Here is a 22,349-nt window from a genome sequence, read left to right as displayed (position 1 = left end):
TTCATATAAGAAATCAAATAAGAAGTGATTCAGAAATTCAAAATAAGCAATCAGCTGAACAGGAGGTACACGTAACACATACCAGAGCAAAGGTGAGTGCTTCAGTGAATCCAGCAGCTGCCATGTCATGTCTGAGAAGTTCAGTGAGCTTATTAAGAGGAAACTGAGAAAAAAATGAAATTCACTTTATTTCACTCATAAAATTTCTTATTTTTTAAAAAGAAATTTATGCAGGCCACATCACTAAAAGAAAATCACCCTTCCTAAAATATTGTTAATACCACCATCTCCCCACCAACACTTTTCTTTTACACAGATATATACCTCCTCTCTCCCCGAACTTCGGCCTTCAGAAAATTAATCTTCCAGTTAAAGAGTCAACAAAGGCTCCAAACTCAAACCCTGTCTTTCTTCAAAGAAATAGTCATCACAGGTTTTCAACTTAGTCTAATCATTTGGGCATCTGTTTTGTATCCTCTCCATAGCAAATGCTTCCCAAAGCAAAGCATGTCCAAATATTGCTTAATTCCTATGTTCTGTTTTCCTCGAAGTCTTCCTGGCATTCAATAATCAGTTTCTAACAATAAGGAGTGTTTATTTAAGGGTGCAATCTTACTTGATTAGCTATGGTGTATGTTTTCGGAAGAGTCATCTGAATGTTGTTATATCCATAAGCAATAGCTGCATCTTCTACAATATCACATGCATGGATAATGTCAGCTCTGGTCGGAGGGATTTCAACCTCAATCTGATTCCCATCACCTATGACTTCTGACTTTAAACACATCCTGGTCAAAAGCTTGGCAAGATTTTCTGGAGTTTCTCTGAAATAGTAATGTACAAACTATGAACTTCTCTGGATTATTTAAAACATGTTTATATGTTGTTATAAAATATGCTGCTACCTGATATTTCAATAGCTTTCTTTCTGAGCCCATTAGACCCCAGACACCCTAACTGATGCTCTATCACTTCTTAACTTAGTCTGAAGTATACCAAAACCCCATATAAGCATTCTCTCAGGAAAAATTAAATACTCTTATGTGTACTTTGTCTTCAATTCCCTCCCAACAGTAAATAAATAAATGAAGTTGTCAGTGCATACCTGATGCCTACTTTCTTGTTAATCAGATCAGCTCTTACCATCTCCTTTCGATAAGCCAATTCCTTAAAGAGAAAAACAGTTTGAAAAGCCTAAATCATTCCCCATCAGAGACAGCTTTAGATTTTTTCTAATTCAATGAATTGTTACATTTTTATTACCCATCCAACAAACCATCATTAGAACCACAGTTTGAAAATAAACTTGGGGGGCCAGCGCTGTGGCTCAGTGGGTTAACGCCCTGGCCTGAAGTGCTGACATTCCATATAGGCGCTAGTTCAAGACCCAGCTGCTCCACTTCGGATCCAGCTCTCTGCCATGGCCTGGGAAAGCAGTAGAAGATGGCCCAAGGCCTTGGGCCCCTGCACCTGCGTGGGAGACCCAGCAGAAGCTCCTGGCTCCTGGCTCCTGCTGTTGTGGCCAATTGGGGAGTGAACCATCGGATGGAAGACCTCTCTCTCTCTTTCTCTGCCTCTCCTCTCTCTGTGTAACTCTGACTTTCAAATAAATCTAAAAAAAAAAAAAAGAAAAGAAACTTGGTATTTCAAAATGTTATTATGGAGGAACAGATTTGCTAAATTAGATTCACATATGAACATTCTACTCACTAGACATTTTGTATTGCTTAGAAAATGTCACATTTCATGGCCGGTGCCATGGCTCACTAGGCTAATCCTCCACCTTGCGGCACCAGCACACCGGGTTCTAGTCCCGGTCGGGGGGCCGGATTCTGTCCCGGTTGCTCCTCTTCCAGGCCAGCTCTCTGCTGTGGCCAGGGAGTGCAGTGGAGGATGGCCCAAGTGCTTGGGCCCTGCACCCGCATGGGAGACCAGGAGAAGCACCTGGCTCCTGGTTTCGGATCAGCGCGGTGCGCCTATCGCAGCACGCCAGCCGTGGCGGCCATTGGAGGGTGAACCAATGGCAAAGGAAGACCTTTCTCTCTGTCTCTCTCTCTCACTGTCCACTCTGCCTGTCAAAAATAATAATAATAATAATAATAAAAAAGAAAATGTCACATTTCTCTTTTAGATGGTCAATCCCTGTTCCTTGCAGTAAAATGCTGTTATATTACAGCATTACTAAGATGTTTATAAATCCTGCTAAAGATTTTCAGTCTCATCTCATGCAAGCAGGGAGGTATGACCAAGAAATAATTCAAGTGTCATAATGTACTTTTACTCATCACACTGAGTATAGAATTCTTAAGAAAGCATTTTTTTTTGCTACCACATCCCAGGTAAATGCAATGATGCTCCTGGATATCAATTTCCTTCAGGAGTCAGCAGAGGTACAAGTAGCTCATAAATTGGTACTCATTCTCCTTCAAACAGGTCATAAGTCTACCATACGAGGTGAGGACAAACACACTCAAAATCCAGGCTTTTTAGCACTTTTAGAAACAAACTTATGGTTATTTTTAGTAAATTCCTCTCAAAAGTATAACTGTCACTAGCAAAAAAAGTCTAAATTTTAAAGACCTGCTTTGATTCAAGGAAGGGCAATGGGCCATAGCTTTGCTACTCAAAATGCAGTCCAAGGACAGAAGTATCAACGCCACTTATGTGCTATGAGAAGGGCAGATTTCAGGTCTTTATAGCTGGTGGTAATGGCTCCAGAGCGAAAAAGCCCAGCCTCAGGTTATCAAGGCCTCCATGTGATGTGGATGCAAAGAGGTCCATGGCAAGCACCGGACAATGCTAAGCACAGTAAGAGTAACAACAAATCTACTGCTTAGCTACTATGAGCTTAACAATACAAGACACACTCTTAAGATAATCTTATCCAACAACAAGCCCTAGGCCACCACGATGGCAAGCTAGGAGCCAAAGTATCACAGTATTTCCAGTGCTTAGTCAAAAGCTTATCAGATAATACACATCTGGTATATATTTAAAGAGTAAGTATATGCATGCATGAAGTAATTAATGAATAAACTACTGAATTAATAAACAAATTGAGAGAGCCTAATTCTAAAGCACACTTTTTTTTTTTTTTTTTTTTTTTTTGACAGGCAGAGTGGATAGTGAGAGAGAGAGAGAGAGAGAGAAAGGTCTTCCTTTGCCGTTGGTTCACCCTCCAATGGCCGCCGCGGCCGGCGCGCTGCGGCCGGCACACCGCGCTGATCCGATGGCAGGAGCCAGGAGCCAGGTGCTTTTCCTGGTCTCCCATGGGGTGCAGAGCCCAAGCACCTGGGCCATCCTCCCCTGCACTCCCTGGCCACAGCAGAGAGCTGGCCTGGAAGACGGGCAACCGGGACAGAATCCGGCACCCCGATCGGGACTAGAACCCGGTGTGCCAGCGCTGCTAGGCGGAGGATTAGCCTAGTGAGCAGCGGCGCCGGCCTAAAGCACACATCATTAACCATTAGTCTCCCTGACCACCTCCATCTTACCTCCTCTAGTTCTCTTATTCCAAAACTTTATTCTCTTCTATAAAATAAAAGACTAGAAAAGAACATCCAAAGTGTTTGGGAAAATAAGCTGTCTGATGTCAGGAAGACTCAGTTTCCCCCAAAGGACCCTCCCTTTTTGGAGGACAACTTTTGAAGAGCTGTTCTAATTGAAGTTTAGAAGGAAATAAATTAACAAATGCCCAAACACCTGTGTAGTACTTCTGCTCTGAAAGCCCACCATTTCAAAATTATGAAAATTCTCTTAATACAAATGTTGAGGCACTGTGCACTTACTCCTCATGTAGGATCTCTGTCCTTAATGTGCTGTACATTGAGATTTAATGCTATAATGAGTACTCAAACAATATATTTCACTTTGTGTTTCTATGGGGATGCAAACTGTTGAAATCTTTACTTAATGTACACTAAACTGATCTTCTGTAAAAAAAAAAAAAATTATCAATTCCCAACTTGACTCTCACTGGGATTAAACATGACAATAGGTCTGATCTGATTTCATCATCATTTAAAAAAAATCATCTATTATTTTTCACTTTATGTTTCTGTGTGGGAGCAAACTGTTGAAATCCTTACTTAATGTATACTAAGCTGATCTTCTGTATATTAAGATAATCGAAAATGAATCTTGATGTGAATGGAAGGGGAGAGGGAGTGGGAAAGGGGAGGGTTGTGGGTGGGAGGGACGGTATTGGGGGGAAGCCATTGTAATCCATAAGTCGTACTTTGGAAATTTATATTCATTAAATAAAAGTTAAAAAAAAATAAAATAAATGTTGAGGGAATTATCTCCATGAGGAAAAGATCGAACCAAATTTTAAAGCACATTTCTTCTTTTCTTTCCAAAAGAACATATTCATTTTTATTAACACTTGACAATTCTTCATATTAAAAAGAAAGTTTTCTCAAACCAGATTTAAAACAGACTAAAGGCCGGTGCCTTCCATCATGATTTAAAATGGCCATGTTCAACAGACTCCACTCCAAGATAGTTGCCCCCATGGCCCACCACATACCACATGCCTGTAATAGAGTGATATATATTAAATTACGCTTTTTTAAAAATTTGTTTTGTTAGCCTTTGCAAGTTGAATCCTTTTCTTATGTTAATTTATTATTTTGGCCTCTGAGCTGATGGTAGCCTCCAGGGGTCTGTTTTGTTTTTTTGGCCTCTAAGCTGACTCTTTTTCTTATGTTAATTAATTATTTTGGCCTCCTAGCGGACATGCTTTCTTATTTTGGCCTTAGGCTGGTTTTAGCAACCCCTGAGATATGATACCCCACGGTGGTGTAAATATATTAAGCTCTATAACAGGTATAGTAACTCTGGGATGTCAAATTACTTGTTAAGACACATGTTCAGAGGTATAACTGGGCCCAAGCTTAGCCCTATTTACCTCCTGTCTCCCCAGGTTACAAGGTGATTTAACTGTGGATAGCTCTACATCTGCTCCTGTAGAAACTCCCTTAAGATCTATACTTAATAACTGGGAGGCCCTTAGACTAGATGGAATTACTAAGGACTCCTAAGAAAGGATGATTATTCTCTGCAACCTTGATTTATATTACAGAACAGAAATTGCTTAGCACATGCTTAAGGAGTTATAACTACTGCAATGTTTCCACGTGAAATGCTTAAGGATAATTAAGCTCGTGAAAAGTTGTGTCTGTTTTTATTTTCTCAGGTCCTACAGAGAGACTGTATAGCTGTACATCATTCCTACGGCCTGACTTCTAAGGGTACAGTTTAAAACTTGCCATGGGATTCCAAATCCCCTTGGGCTAGATAGTAATGGTAACTTTTTTTTTTTTTTTGGACAGGCAGAGTTAGACAGTGAGAGAGAGAGACAGAGAAAAAGGTCTTCCTTCCGTTGGTTCACTCCCCAAATGGCCGCTACGGCCGGCGCTGTGCTGATCCGAAGCCAGGATTCAGGTGCTTCCTCCTGGTCTCCCATGGGGTGCAGGGCCCAAGCACCTGGGCCATCCTCCACTGCCTTCCCAAGCCACAGCAGAGAGCTGGACTGGAAGAGGAGCAACAGGGACTAGAACCCGGCGCCCACATGGGATGTTGGTGCCACAGGCGCGGAGGATTAACCAAGTGAGCCACGGTTTGGGCCCTGGTAATGGTAACATCTTAACTCTTAAAGTGATCATATAGGTGGGATTAAGTGTTAAAGTGATCATGTCAATAGGATTAATTGCCTACTGCTAATAATAAATAGAATTAAAGAGGAGTGAATGTTCCAACATGGGAAGGAGTCCATACAGCAGACTAATAGAATGGCAATCACTTTAAGTAGCACTCAGTGACCTCAGAGTCAGTCCTAAAGGCATTCTGGTCTGGCTAAAAAGCCCACAAGAGCATTTCAGGTATGGAAAGCCAAGACACTCACGCAAAAAGTGTTCCTACATGGAGGACTTCCCCGGGTGAAACCCCAGTGGAAAGGAGCAGTCATCAAAGAAGGATGTACTTTTCTTCGGAAGGAGAGAACTTCCACTTTGCTTTTGGCCTTGTCTGAATACTGACGGAGTTTGTGGATTCAGAAGGCTTCCATAGCCTAGGCAGCTCATGTCAAGAGCCTTGGGTGATTACTGATGTCACACGTAAGAGTGTTAATTCTTAAATTAAAAAACAGGAGTCACTGTGTACTAACTTCCCATGCAGGATCTCTATTCTCAAAGAGCTACAGTAGTAACATTAATGGTAAAACTTGATCCCAAAGATTTACTTTATTCTAGTGTGTTATATTCTTACTCATCGTAAGTTCTAGTTATGTCTAAGTGTCAAACTCCATTGCCTGTAATCTTAGATGTTTGTTTAAAGTTAAATGCCTCAAACATGAACTCTTGGATGCATGTCTCATATGTCTTAAATAAGGTCCAACATTTAAAAGGCAGCCAAGGATATTTCTGGGAACGGCAAGATTCTGTGGAATATGGATTCCAAGATTTGGATCCCAAGCTTTTGAATATAGCTTTTTTTAAAAACATTCTAGTTTATCTTTTTAAAAAAATTTATTTATTTGAAAGAGTTACAGAAAGAGATAGAGACAAAGAGAAGTCTTCTATCTGTGGCTCAATCCCCAGATGTCCGCAACAGATGGAGCCGCGCCAATCCGAAGCTGGGAGCCAGGAGCTTCTTCCCGGTCTCCCACATGGGTGCGTGGCCCAAGGACTTGGGCCATCTTCTACTGCTATCCCAAGCCATAGCAGAGAGCTAGATCAGAAGTGGAGCAGCCAGGAAAGGAACACACACCCAAATGGGATGCCGCACTTCCGGCCAGGGCTTTAACCTGCTGTGCCATAGTGCCAGCCCCTGTATATAGCTTTAAAAACACCCTGATGCAGACAATGTGCTGTAAAGGGTAGCTACAAAAGTTGTTCCAGAGAACTAAGGAGCTTCTAACTAAAGGTCCGACATTGGAAATTGCTGATGACAGGATTCCGTGGAGTATGGATTCCAGGATTTGGATTCTAAGCCTTGTATTTGCTTAAAAAGCCCCTGACACATTGTGCTGGACAGGGGAGCTACAGAAGATGTTCCAAGGAATTAAGGAGTTTTTGACAAAAACTCCAACATTAGGAATTCCTGAGCAAGCCATTCATAGACAGATCGTCTTCAGATCAGCTTCAGCTTAAATGAAAGGGACCTTCCCAGGTGCTACTGAGCATGACTAACTCAGTACAATTAGCATTAAACTGCTACCTCTTATGCCTTCACAGGTGAACTCAAAAGACAAGCCTGATTATTTCTGTAAACCAATCAAAGACCTTAAGTACCTCTTCAAGGCTAAAAGGATAAGTAAAGCTTTTGCCTTTGTCACGTCAAGACTTCTTCACCTTAAGGCAAACATGCTGTACATGCCTCTCTTGATTCTTTCTGGGTATTGTTATTGATAATAATATTCCTAATGGATTCTTCTATTTTAGTTCTCTCCACTCAAGCTAAATGGGTTTATAATGTACATAAGGGTAGCCTATCACCCCAACTATCTGGGAGTCTGTAAGATACATTCTTTTCATCTTATGGGGCATGCTATTCACAGTTGGTTTTTTTTTTTTTTTTTTTTATTTTATTTTGACAGGCAGAGTGGACAGTGAGAGAGAGAGACAGAGAGAAAGGTCTTCCTTTTGCCGTTGGTTCACCCTCCAATGGCCGCCGCGCTGCGGCCGGCGCACCGCGCTGATCCGATGGCAGGAGCCAGGAGCCAGGTGCTTTTCCTGGTCTCCCATGGGGTGCAGGGCCCAAGCACCTGGGCCATCCTCCACTGCACTCCCTGGCCATAGCAGAGGGCTGGCCTGGAAGAGGGGCAACCGGGACAGAATCCGGCGCCCCGACCGGGACTAGAACCCAGTGTGCCGGCGCCGCTAGGCGGAGGATTAGCCTAGTGAGCCGCGGCGCCGGCCCACAGTTGGTTTTGTTCCCATTTTGCCTTTGCTAATTAACAAACTTACATGTTTCAGAACTCGACTGCAGGGAGTAACTGACCATACAGGGGACACAGACATTGGTGGTGACGGAGACTGCTCCAGCTCACAAAGCAAATCTGTTAGATAAGATAGACAGAGACTTCCAGACCCCAGACAGGCAGGGCCTCCACTACACCCCTCATAAGCAGGAAGCAGCTACAAAAAATGGATGATTCTATGTCCTTCAACATTCCTTAGGATTAAGAGAATGGAGTCTCTGAAGGGGGAATGATGTAGGCAGGGATGCAGGATAAAATTGATCAGGTTTGTGAGCTGGAAGACCACACCTTCACCATGCCCTTGTGTGACCTCATGCTACTACCTGGCCACACCTTTGTGCCCACTGGCCAATCAGGTTAATTAAACACTCCCCTTTGGAAGTGGATTAAAAGCCTGGACAAGGTGTATCCAGTCCTTCTTTTTGGCCTTTTGCCAGTGTGGGCCCACGCTGCCCTGTGCCTCCAGGGCACATGGCCCTCAAGCCACCCACCCCATGCTTCCTGGCCTGCATGCTCCTCCACGTGGCTGGCTCCTGATATTCGGTATGAATACAGATTTCCCTCTCTCTTTTAGATAGGGCCCTCACTCTCCTATACATTTCTTTCACTGAATAAAAAGCTTAAAACCTTAAAAAAAAAAAAAGGCCATATTTATATCAAGTGATACTGGGGGAAAAGTCCAGTCAATTAAAAATAATACTGGTTTTGGGGCTGGCACTGTGAGGCAGAAGGTTAAACTTCTACCTGCAGTGCTAGCATCCCATTTGGGTGCCAGTTTGAGTCCTGGCTGCTCCACTTCTGATCCAGCTCCCTGCTAATGCACCTGGGAAGGCAGTGGAAGATGGTCCAAGTGTATGGACCCCTGCACCCATATGGAAGACCTGGATGAAGCTCCTAGCTTCTGGCTTTGTCCTGGCCCAGCCCTGGCTGTTGCAGCCATCTGGGGAGTGAAACAGTGAATGGAAGGCTTCTCTCTCTCTCTCTCTAACCCTGCCCTTTCAAATAAATTAAAAAACAAAAGACAAATAATACTGGTTTATATTTTTTTTAATAAAGAACTAATGTCTTGACAATAACTGCACTTACTACTAAATTAGTCTTATTAGTATTTTTTAATTTATTCATTATAGTGATGGCCTACAGCAGAAGTAATAAACAGACTAATTAGATTTGAAGGGCTAAATTATATTCAAAGGGGTGAAACTACAGACTACCCAGAAAACTAGTAAATAAATCACAGGAAATATGGTCTTATAATGTTGCTGTATAATACTGTTTTGGCAGCTGAAATCAGATTGCCTGAACATTGATCCTAGCCCCATCACTTGACAGTAACAGATAAGCTATTTAACATCTCAAGGTTTCAGGATCTCCATCTAGAAAAGGCATAACAATGGCACCTACTCTCACAGAGTTATTCTGAGAACTGACTTCATGTAAAGAATGAGAGTCTACTGCCTGGCATCAGAGTGAGAGCAATAAGAGTACAGCCCATAGCATAAGGGTAGAAGACCAGACAGCCAGAGAGAACACAAGCACTCAAGAGTCATTATCATTAGTATTACCATCATCATCATCATCATCAAATCACTTTGAAATACTTACTGGAAAGGTGTGTGATTTTCGATTAGGAAAAACAACCTCAGTTGCTTCAACCCTAGGGGTAAAAAAAAACAGAAATAAAATACTTTAGGGGAAAAAATATGGGCCATAAATTCTAGAAATGTGTGTATGGTTAACAAATCTTTCATTTATCAACAACTAATGCCTCAGTGAAGTCAATCTATCACTTCTCAACCTTGTTGCTTGGATTGATCTTCCTGTATACAATATTACTCTACCAGTCCATCTTCTATGGCTCCCATATCCCTTCGGGCAGTGTTCACTCAAAACATTTACTTCCCAGTACAGCAAAGCATATTTTCTACATGGACTCCTTGCCAATATTGACATATACATTCTGAGCTTTACCAAGGTAGTGTGCTACGCAACAAAAGTTAACTGATACAATCACTGAAAATGCAAATCAATTCACTAAAAAAAAAAAAAAAAAAAAACCAAATGATACTGCCCATCTAATTTCAGTCATACTTTTTACAGGTAACACACTTACTCTGAATTAGCATTAATACCCTAGGATAAACCACTATGATGGTAATACACAGTAAGAGGTCATAAAGATTTGTTAAATAAAAGTTTTAATTAAGGGGCTGGGGCTGTGGCATAGTGGGTAAGGCCACCACATGCAGTGCCGGCATCCCATATGTGCGCTGGTATGAGACCCAGCTGTTCCACTTTTTCCAGCTCTCTACTATGGCCTGGGAAAGCAGTAGAAGAGGGTCCAAGTCCTTGGGCCCCTGTACCCATGTGGGAGATCTGGAAGAAGCTCCTGGCTCCTGGCTTTGTATTGGCTCAGCTCCAGCCACTGAGGCCAATTGGTGAATGAACCAGTGGATGGAAGACCTCTCTCCCTCTCGCTCTCCCTGCCCTCCGCCCCGTAACTCTGACTTTCAAAAAATAAATAAATCTTCAAAAAAGAGTTTTAATTAAAAATATGCTTTGGAAAAAATATTACTGATATATATTGGATTCATGCTTTGCTCTTACATGAGTACGTGCTTCTCTACCTTTGTTCAGTTGTTCCTCCACCTTTACATTCTCAGATCCAATGATCCTTAAATACAGCTTAAACTTCATTGCCTCCTTGAGGCCTCCTCAGATTGCCTTGGCTAGTAGTAATTTGCCCTGACAGATGGCCAGAACATTACCAAAACATTTTGAAGTTCATATATATTGTTTGTGCACATGCTTATTATATATGTTTATCTCCCTAAATAGATATTATGCATGTTCTAATTACAGGAACCATGTTGCTATCTTTATAGTTAGCACAAGGCCTTAATGCCTTCAGAACAGCAGGCCATCAATGAAGTGCTGAATAAACTTACGTAAACTGATTCTCACAATATTCACTGAACATGGTGACAATAGTATCAAGAACTATTTTCGCCTGCAAAGGAAAAAAAAACAAGTATTATGGTAATCTATAAATATACTCTCTCCACTCAAATGGAAATGCATTAATACTTATATAATTTAGTCCTCAAACGTTTAAAAGTGGATTTCGACATTTACATTTTACAAAGGGAAGTGGAATGAAAACCTGAGTAGGTCTGTCCTTATCTTCAGGTGTTCCATATTTATGCAGTTCTCTGAGAGTTACAATCCATGACTGAGACAAATCATTTAGTTTCCTCACTCCCAACCTTAGGTCTACCAGCTTTAAAGAGAGACAAATGGCTAATTACTGTAGCAAATCTTATCAATCTCATGAGACTCTGAAGCTGGACTACTTGAATCCTGGCTCAACTACTTAGTAATGGCGGAACTCTGGATAAGCTACTTATCCTCTTTGTACCTCAGTTTTCTTATCTGTTAAGTGGAGATAATAAAAATGCCTCTCATTTTATGATTACGAGGATTAAATACATTAACATATATAAAAATGTAGAGTAGTAGTACCTCATACATACTTAAGAGTCATGCAGGTTTGCTAAATTTTTTTTAAATTGAAAAACACATTCATAGGAAAAAATACAGCAACCTTATTAAGACATGTATTTTGTTCTTATATATTTCACTCACATACAAGCTTCATGAAACATGGGGAAGTCTGTTAAATACATTAAATATTTTTTAAAAGTTGTATTACCCTATTTCTGAAGGTAAAAGTGACAACACAAGTTATCAGTGAAAAACTCTACAATGGTCTCCTAATATTGCAAGATGTACACAAATGCTATTCATCTGCCTTCTCCTGACGTTTGAGTTTACCTGTCTTAATTTGCTTAATGCCATCTCACTCTATGCTTTACTTACCCATGTACAAAGAATTTATATGCCATAGAAAAAGCTTTCATAGGAACCCAACCCAAATATATAGTGACCAAGAATGAACAGCTAGTATTTTACATGTTCTAGATATTGTGTGCATAAATCCTTCATCAATTTGCTAAATAAAACTTCTTTATAGTCAATTCATATTTTAATTTTTTTACTAAGACACAAAGGTATCAACTTATTTAGCATTTAAAATGAGACAACTATAGTGAACAATTTTTACAGATCTCATTTCAGTACTTACTCCATTTTCCATTTTATAGTTATGTCAATGGCTAATTCTCCCACTAGACTAGGAATTCTTTGAAGTCAAGAAACATGGAACTCATTATTAATTCCTGGCACTGGAAAGGCATTAGGTGTTCATTAAACATTTGTCGAATTAATTAAAGCAGCATAACCAAAGTACAGAATATCTGTTCTTTTTAGTTTTCTAAATTTCTAGAATATGCTCCCACTGACAAAATGAACATACTTTAAATATTAATCACACAGTCTTGGCTCAAAAGTAAAACCCAATCCTGTGCAGTAGTATAATAATAAAAAACAGTTTAAATTACCTTAGTAAAGTCAGTTCCTGTGCATTCGATAAATACATTTTTAGTATTTACTGTTATTTTGGAATGTTCCCCTACAATGAACACAAAATATACAGGGCTCAATAACACAGAAACTACATTTTAAATTTAAAACACAATATCAACTTACACTTTAGAAGCAACATTTTATTTTAAGCCATCATTGCAACTTGGAGAATACAGTAATAACTAGCAGTCACTGAGTATATACAACATGTCAGGTGCTATGCCAAACACCTAGCGTAAGTTGTCTCATTTTAGCCTCACAGCAACCCTATGATGTGACCACAGGGGAGACAACTAAGATTCAAAGAGATGAAGCTACTTGACCATGAACACGCACTATTAAGCAGCAAGGCTAAGATCCACGTCTGGGTCCGCGTCTGGTTATAACCAGAGCCCAAGAGATCTTGAGAAGGAGAGCACAATCCTTCTCATCATAAATCAAACCAAACGTCCCTCTCACCTCCAAGGAGGCAAACATCTATGGCTTAAATGTCATTACATTTTGTAAACACATTTAAATTGCCTCACAAAAATAGCCTTTAGAAAGAAACTAACAGGGCAAAATTTAGACTAAAAGTTTATAAAACAACAGGTAAGACAGATTTTGATTTTGAGTTTAGCCAACTGAATTACTTGCTAAAACTAAAGCATCAATACCTCTTGGAGTAACATAATAGAACCTACAGACTGCAATCAGAAAATATTTATATAAGTTATAAACAATTACACTTTTATAAATTACACAAAAGCTACCAGTAAAATGGTTGTTGAAAAAGTGAGTAAGTAAACTACTAAAAAAAAAGAATCTACAAAATGTCTGAAATTCTCAGATTAAGAGCTAACTGATTTGACGGGGCCAAGACAATTGAAATTCTATAGAAATGCTGAAGAATAAGAAGAAACAGCAAAATTCCACGGTGCTTATGAAATAACTCACCATTGATGATTGGAGGCATTGAAAGGACCACACCATTGCTATCATAGATAACTGGGTACAGAGGTTTATTTTCAATGATGTGTAAATAATGTTTAAGGTGGTTGTCAGTCTGAAAAAAATTGTTAGAAAAACCTAGCTTTTTATTTGCCAACTACAATTACCTTACATACCAATCTAATATAAAAAAGGAAGAAAAAAAGGGGGGATAGAGTAAGGAAAATTTAAACAGTCCCAAATTGCAGAAAGCTCTAAATTTGTAAGATTGTCTAGTATATATTAATATTTCAACATTCTTATAGAGCCTCATATTCTACTAGGGAAAGATGAGAACACAGAGAGTCATTATTCAAGAGTGAAAATAGATTTGCGCTAGTATGCCCAAAAATCTGAAGTAAAACACAAACCATCACAAAACTGTGTATAGATAAACAAGACAAATCACCTGAAATTCAGGCAAAGGATACAGATGTTTTTTCCAAATGATTTCTATAGTTTCTATTTGTTATATACATGCAATTTAAAGTGACTACTGAATTCACTGTCCCTGTAGGACTCTAAAAAGAAGTAGACACTGTGTAATAGTATTTCACATACACACAAGCCACAGCTAGTTAAATCTTACTGTTTCTGGCCGGCGCCGCGGCTCACTAGGCTAATCCTCTGCCTTGCGGTGCCGGCACACCGGGTTCTAGTCCCGGTCGGGATGCCGGATTCTGTCCCGGTTGCCCCTCTTCCAGGCCAGCTCTCTGCTGTGGCCAGGGAGAGCAGTGGAGGATAGCCCAAGTCCTTGGGCCCTGCACCTGCATGGGAGACCAGGAGAAGCACCTGGCTCCTGCCATCGGATCAGCGCGGTGCGCCGGCCGCAGCGCGCTGGCCGCGGCGGCCATTGGAGAGTGAACCAACGGCAAAGGAAGACCTTTCTCTCTGTCTCTCTCTCTCACTGTCCACTCTGCCTGTCAAAAAAATAAAAAATAATAATAATAAAAAAATTAAAAAAAAACTTACTGTTTCTTATACTTTAATGAGTTTCAATTAATTATACCTAAATATGACTATGTGGTAGGATATTTTTTTCAAAGATTTTATTTATTTATTTGAAAGGTAGAGTTACAGACAGAGAGAGGGAGAGACAGAGAGAAATGTCTTCTGTCCATTGGTTCACTCCCCAAATGGCCTCAACAGCTGGAGCTGCGCCAATCCAAAGCCAGGAGCCAGGAGCTTCTTCCTGGTCTCCCATGCAGGTACAGGCGCCCAAGAACTTGGGCCATCCTCTACTGCTTTCCCAGGACATAGCAAAGAGCTGGATTAGAAGAGGAGCAGCCCAGACTACAACCGGCGCTCATATGGGATACTGGTACCGCAGGCGGAGGATTAACCTACTGCACCATGGCACCGGCCCCCTGATCTATTTCAGATTACATTGTGGTATGATCTATTTCAGTGGTTCTGAACCATAACACATCATTTAAACCACCCCAAGCTAAAAAAGTAACGATAAACAAAACAAAGCTAGGTTCAACCTCTACTCTAAATCAGATGTCAATATTGTGGGGAGCAAACCGGACTAGACTGTTACTGGAATTAAGACTTATTCTATGCATCTGCTCTCCCACAATATGGCGCTGGGAGAGAAGTAAACAGCTTCCGCACAGCTGCCTCCAGTTCAACCAATTAACTGTAGGACTTGCTCCTGATTGGAGGAGAGCAGCGTACTCGGCGTGTGGGCAGCCGAGTTGGGATTGGCGGAGGAGGACTATAAAGGAGGAGAGAGACGGCATGCACCAGGAACATCTATGGGGAACATCTAGCTGAAGGAACACCCGTGCAGCCCCCGAGAGACCCGGCCGGCAGTGTGCCGCTCCCCTGCGGAAGTGGGGAATGCGGCCAGGGGGAACTGCCCTTCCACGGAGGTGGAAGGGATAGTAGCCAACCCGGGAAGAACCAGCAGCAAACCCGGGGAGGGCCGAGCAGACGAAAGAACAGCGCAGGGTCCTGTGTTGCTCCTCCACGAAGAGGGGGAGCGACAAATATGTTGAACTTTGAATTATTTTTTAAAAAGCACACATTACATTTCCTTAACTCCAAGGCTTGTCTTTGAAGAAGTTTCATGAACCAAGCAAAAATACTGGATAAAGAATATTTACCTTGTATATGTTCATCAGTTCACAAGCTGTATACTCTTTAGTCTTATTGAGAGGCTTGAATTTGATATGTGAAGGACGCTTCGCAGTGTAAATAAACGGGCCTGATAAAGTGTCCAAATCATGGGCACCAATAGCAACCAATGCTCTTTTCCTAAATGTTGAGAGAGGGAGAGAAAAGAAAGGGGATGGAAGAGGAGACATAAAGATTTGAATATTCCAAAGTAGAAATTCTAAAGACAACACAAACTCTAAGTCTAAAATTATTTTAGATACTTCTCCAAAACAGCCTGGGGTTACTACATAGCAACTTCAGTAGAATATGACGAAAAGCTTTTCACAATAACAAAAAGTAATGAGAAATTATAAATCTACTTACAACATATTATTTCAGCAACTAAATCAAATCCTTGCCACTATGCTTTCCCAAGTACTATGTTACTAGGACATCTTCAAAATCAGCACTCCCTTTACCTCTTCTTTTTTTTTTTTTTGACAGGCAGAGTGAGAGAGAGAGAGACAGAGAGAAAGGTCTTCCTTTTGTCTTTGGTTCACCCTCCAATGGCCGCTGCGGCCAGCACGCTGCGGCCGACGCACCGCGATGATCCGATGGCAGGAGCCAGGTGCTTCTCCTGGTCTCCCATGCGGGTGCAGGGCCCAAGGATTTGGGCCATCCTCCACTGCACTCCCTGGCCACAGCAGAGAGCTGGCCTGGAAGAGGGGCAACCAGGACAGAATCCGGCACCCCGACCGGGACTAGAACCCGGTGTGCCGGTGCCGCAAGGCGGAGGATTAGCCTAGTGAGCGGCGGCGCCAGCCCGACCTCCATTTTTTTTAAAGATTTATTTATTTACTTGAAAGACAAAGATATAGAAAGGTAGAGACAGAGCAGACACAGGATCTTTACCTCCTTTTAATCTATTTTGTCTTGGTTTATTAGAACAAACTATCAAATTTCTATGTTATTTGACTTTTGTCTATTTTCCTAATCTTTCTATTACATAGCTATATTACATCGAAAAACTGAATTTGAATTTTAAGAGCTGTGAATTACATTTAAAGCTTAGTATGTAAGGAAAGTTCAAAGGCTATTAATTTCAGTTGTCCCACAGTAAATCCACATGAGATTTTAGGTAATTTTAGGAATTAATAGCAAGCTATAAAGCAGAAGGAAAGAAACAGAAGTACAGATATAAAAAAGAGCCAGGATATTTTAATATTAAATTAGAATTTAAAGATCTAAGTTTTTGAGTGTCACAGATTTGGTTTTCAGCTTTCTACTAGTCAATTCAAAGAAAAATCTAACCAAAATTTGTGTTTATAAGATTCCTTAAAATAGGTTTCAAAATGTATGTCCACATTTATATGACTACTTATACATAATCACACACATACATGAAGCAGATAAAATGTGCAATGTTAAATTTTGGTCAACTTCCAAAACTTAACTAGAAATTTAAGAAATATGGTCAAACTGAACAGAATTACTGAAAGGCAAAAAGGAAGTACCTTACTCAAAGAGTCACGTGCTTATGGAAGATAAGATGCAAGACTACCACAAACTGTGCAATAAACAGTTTAATAAGTTAAGAAAAATTAACAATTTTCAAATCTACAGGTAAAAAACCATGTGTTTTCCTAGATATTAATACTGGTCCCTCAATCCTAAAACACTACCTCAAAATACCACTAAACTTTCAATTTTAAATAAATCACAAAGAAATAAACTCCAGATGAATTGAAGAGCTACACATTTGGGAAAAGCATACATGCATGCATACATATATACACATAAGAAGACATCATAAAATTATTCAGAAAACTATAGATGAATATAACTGCACATTAGTACACTACTTCTTAAGCCACAAAACATAAAAATCACAAAGGAAGACTGATAAAGTTAACTATATTCAAATTGAAAACCTTATATATCCAGAAGACTCCAAATGTCAGACAAAAAAAAAGATATATCGACAGAAAATATTTTCACCATATGTACAGAAAAGGAGTAACATTCAAAATACAGAAAAATATAGAAAAACTAAACTAAATAGTCAAATATCAAGATTTTATCCATTATACTGGCAAAAATTTTGAAGTCCTGCTGTAAAAAAGCAGCAGTGCAAAGTGAGAAGCACAGGGCACAAATGGGAGCTGCTGCCAACTGCAGAGGTCTTGTCCGGCCAAGTGTTTAGAGTCCAAGTCTAGCTAAGTATTCAAGAGTCTTTGCCTGCATGACCAAAAGCTACTCTTCAGAAAAACAAAGCAAAAGCAAGAGCCACTTCTCTCCTGCAATATTCTATGTGCAATCAAACAGCAGCAGATGTGAGATGAAACATGGAAATCCAACTCCAGACAAAACCTGTCCATGAAAACAAACAATAGGATGCCCCAGATTGTGACACTGCAACACATACTTTAAATCTATTACTATAAAAAATGTTCAAGAATAATACAAAAATACACATACAATGACTCGATAACAAAAAATTATCAGTAGACAAAGAGAAACTACAGTCAGCCCTCAGGATCCAGAAGAAATTGGTTGCAGGATTTCCCAGCAGATACTCGAATTGTGGGTGTTCAAGAAACCTAAGCACATCCTCCCATATAATTAAAATAATCTCTAAATTACTTATAATATCTAATATAATGGAAATGCTATGTAAATACTCGGCATATTGTTTAGGCAATAAAGATAAGAAAAAGAAGCATGGACATATCTAACACAAGTATAAAAGTGTTTTACAAGTATTTTCATCCACATCTGACTGGACCCACAGATGCAAGGCTCCTAGATATGGAGATCTAACTAAAAAAGGAACCAAATTGATTCTAGAAATGAAAATCAAATTAACTGAAATAAAAAATTCGGCCGGCGCCATGGCTCACTAAACTAATCTTCCACCTGCGGGGCAGGTACCCCGGGTTCTAGTCCCAGTTGGGGCGCCGGGTTCTAGTCCTGGTTGCTCCTCTTCCAGTCCAGCTCTCTGCTATGGCCCAAGAAGTCAGTGGAGGATGGCGTAAGTGCTTGGGCCCCGCACCCACATGGGAGACCAGGAAAAGCACCTGGCTCCTGGCTTCAGATTGGCACAGCGCACCAGCCGTAGTGGCCAGTTGGGTGGTGAATCAATGGAAGGAAGACCTTTCTCTCCCTCTCTCTCTCTCTCACTGTCTAACTCTGTCTGTCAAAAAAAAAAAAAAAAAATCACTGCACATTTGCAGTCAATATGGAAAAACATGGGGTTGGCACCGTGGCTCACTTGGTTAATCCTCCTCCTGCGGTGCCAGCATCCTTTATGGGCGCCGGGCTAGTCCCGGTTGCTCCTTTTCCAGTCTAGCTCTCTGCTGTGGCCCAGGAAGGCAGTGGGGGATGGCCCAAGTGCTTGGGCACCTGCACCCGCATGAGAGGCCAGGAGGTAGCACCTGGCTCTTGGCTTTGGATCGGCGTAGTTCCGGCCGTAGCGGCCATTTAGGGGGTGAACCAACGGAAGGAAGACCTTTCTCTCTGTCTCCCTCTCTCACTGTCTAACTCTGTCAAATAAATAAATAAGTTTAAAAAAAAAAAAAAAAAAAACCATGTTAAGCTCCACGTGGTGAGATTAAAAAAATAAAAATTAAAAAATTAAAAAAGATGGAAAAACAGAGACTAGATTTACCCTCCAAGGGTATTAGAAATAGTGCTGCACGCTTCACAGACTGAAAATGACATTATCCGTGAGGCAATAGGTAGAGCAGAAAAAGTGTTTTGCCTCAAAGGTAAGGACTACTTGGGCCTGGAAAGAGCACTGCTTGACCAATGAAAAACAGGAAAATGGAGGAAAAAGTAATAGAGAAAAATCAATGAAACTAAAAGTTGGTTCTTTGAAAGGTCAATAAAATTGATAATCCTTTAGCTATAAATGGTCAAGGGAAAAAGAAGAAAAAAGATACAGGAATGAAACAATATCATCATAGATATTATGTTTAAATTATTAGTGTTTTGTTTAATTCATATTTCCCATTGTCCTAAATACAGGACACCTATAAGTACTCAAATTGAGCAATAAATATACCACTTATGGTAACTTTGAAATAAATAGTGCTACTGAAAAATGCACAGAAATAAAATCTTAGGACTTAATGGGATTATATTAACATATTAACAAGCTAATATATAGAAATACATAGTTTCATTTTATATTAAAAAACTAGGGAATAAACGTTGAGTTTCTGAAAAAAATGTTGCTTCTACCTTGGCAGCACAAATGTTTCATGACAAGAAGACCACTGAGTTAATTGCAAAGGGTAATTTTGATTTTTAAGCCTTTTTCCCCACAGAAGAAAATTTCCTCTATGCTGTCCTTAGCCCATCCCAGGCACATAAGCACCTTCTAGTTTCCACAACTTACCAGATTACAATTATTAAGGAAGAAATCCCTTTCTCTATTTTTATTCAAGACATATGTAACTGTCAATATACCTCTCGATCAACCTGAGGTAACTTATTTCAGGACCAACACAACGAAACCTGACATGTTAGCGTAAGCCTGAGGTTTCTTATCATCCGTTGATATAAAGTTACCATTAGCATTTTTGAAAAAATGGTATTAGTTCAAGGATTTCCACTGCTGCCTTCCTTGACCCTGAGGAGTTCAGAAATTTTATGGGTTTGAAGATCACAGCACTAAAAGGAGCTGTGATGTGAAGATGGAGAAAGTAAGTAAAATTCAGTCATTTAAATTTGTTTTGTCCGTTTATAATTATACTCATTCAAAAAAGTGGAATCAAGTCAAAAACATTTTTTCCATTTTTAAAACAATAGATCACACTTCAAATTACCATGGTTTACACTCAGTAGGGTAATCCACCAATGATGATATAAACCAAAATAATAATAATAATAATCCAAGGCCAGATTATTCTTCCCTATGTAGTATTCAAAATATAGCTACTATTTATTCATGCATATACCATTTATAAGCACTATCTATCTGAGAAAGCACAGTTAAGATTACTTTCATATATTATTAGTTTAGAAATGCCTTGAAAAAAATTGGCAGAGGAGAAAGAAAGGAAGAGAGGGAGAGAGAAAGGAAAGGTAGAAAGGGCAAGAGGAAGAAGGAAGACAGATGGATGGGGAGAGAGAGGGAGGGCAGGAGGGAGAGGTAAGGAGGAAACAAGATGAAACCACAAACCTGCAAATATTCTGATGTAACTTCTCTTGAAGTTCAATGAAACTATCATATCGATCTTTAGTAAACTTTATATTCCGGAGAACTGCTGCTACCGCAAAAGGGCGTACTTTAGCTGTCTGAAACATGATTACATGTCATAAAATCATTACAGATAGTAAATATTAAGGCACTGTTGACAGTTGAAAGTTTTCATTCCAACCTGTATTTATTCAATTTGACTTATTCAATTTATTCAACCTGATTTATTCAATCAACAATGAAGTGATGAATAAAAGACAAAGGCTGTCCTCATAGAATTTACATTTCAGAAAGATCTCTGAAAACTTAGTAAGTGACTGAGAAAAAAATATTTTTCAAATAGTTTGCTCATAGTTCATATTTATACCAAAATAATCTCCAAAATTTTATCTTTTAAAAGTTTATTAATATACCATAATTTAAACAATTACATCTCAGATGTATTTAAAATACACATTTGGGTATTTTCCAGAATTATTTATGGAAAATAGATACTTTGTTCTCTTTCACTTATTGGTAAAAATAGACTGACATTTTTTAAGCACTAGAGAATAAGTATGTATCCATTTTAGCAAATGATCAAAGACAATTACATTTGTTAAGAATGGTCAGCTTTATACCTTTTTTCCCCACCTTAAAGATACATATACACGATAATTTTTAGAAGGAAAAGATTTATCTTCATTACCTCTTCTGTGCAAGTCAATTTTTGGATTTCTCCTTTAGGCATTACCCGTTTATATACTGGAGCTTTTATCCTAAAATAATATTAAATAAAACTATTCAAAATTAATGAAAATATTTGATAAACTAATTAAAGAATATGCTTATAAATCAATAGAATAGAATTAGGACAATGGAATGAGTTACAACCAATCAAACTTCGGATATTAAAAAAATTCTAACATGATGTTATCTAAAACTGTATAGGATGCTTCATGATAATGAGTTTCCAAACATCACTAGAGTCCCAACAGAGGTTACAAAACCATTAAGTAACTGTTAAACAATCTTTAAGTTTTATTACAACTATGAAATTCTGAGCTTCTATAAAGATGAGGGCTTATTAAAAATACGCATTCTGGTGCCGGCACTGTGACATAGTGGGTTAAACCGCCTCCTGCAGTGCCAGCATCCCATATGGGCACTGGTTCGAGATCTGGCTGCTCCATTTCCAATCCAGCTCTCTGCTATGGCCTGGGAAAGCGGTAGTAGATGGCCCAAGTCCTTGGGCCCCTACCCCATGTGGGAAGACCCAGAGGAAGCTCCCGGCTCCTGGCTTCGGATCAGCGCAGCTCTGGGCATTGCGGCCAATTGGGGAGTGAACCAGCGGATGGAAGAGCGCTCTCTCTCTCTCTCTCTCTGTCTCTCCTATGTGTAACTTTTTCAAATAAATAAATAAATATTTTTTAATAAAGTACACATTCCCTGATCCTATCTGGAACTACTGACTCGGGACAGAGGCCTTGGTAACTGGTATATTTTGTAGGCATCTCCAGGTAATTCTTTCTTTCTCTCTTTTTTTTTAGATTATTTATTTGAAAGGCAGAGTTGGGGGGTGAGATGAGAGACAGAGAGAGATCTTCCATTCACTGATTCACTGGTTTA

The 22,349-nt window shown here is 39.7% G+C and overlaps 1 protein-coding gene across 3 annotated transcripts in view; it reads right to left on the bottom strand.

Moving 5' to 3' along the window:
* The window catches only part of FARSB (phenylalanyl-tRNA synthetase subunit beta), a 113,317-nt gene that overhangs the window by 77,769 nt on the left and 13,199 nt on the right, over positions 1-22,349 (bottom strand). For all 3 annotated transcript variants that reach the window (XR_011387089.1, XM_070070150.1, XM_008259231.4), the window contains exons 4-13: positions 21,430-21,499; positions 20,724-20,839; positions 15,547-15,697; positions 13,403-13,511; positions 12,442-12,512; positions 10,930-10,991; positions 9,587-9,638; positions 1,106-1,167; positions 617-824; positions 83-163 (exon numbers count right to left, since the gene is read on the bottom strand). Coding sequence is in view for 2 of the 3 variants with exons in the window: in XM_070070150.1 (XP_069926251.1) it covers positions 83-163; positions 617-824; positions 1,106-1,167; positions 9,587-9,638; positions 10,930-10,991; positions 12,442-12,512; positions 13,403-13,511; positions 15,547-15,697; positions 20,724-20,839; positions 21,430-21,499 (982 nt within the window). In the remaining variant the exon portion in view is untranslated. The remainder of the gene's footprint in view (positions 1-82; positions 164-616; positions 825-1,105; positions 1,168-9,586; positions 9,639-10,929; positions 10,992-12,441; positions 12,513-13,402; positions 13,512-15,546; positions 15,698-20,723; positions 20,840-21,429; positions 21,500-22,349) is intronic.

This window comes from Oryctolagus cuniculus, chromosome 3, assembly GCF_964237555.1.
Source record: "Oryctolagus cuniculus chromosome 3, mOryCun1.1, whole genome shotgun sequence".
Lineage (NCBI taxonomy): Eukaryota > Metazoa > Chordata > Mammalia > Lagomorpha > Leporidae > Oryctolagus > Oryctolagus cuniculus.
This window is presented reverse-complemented; position numbering and strand designations above follow the sequence as displayed.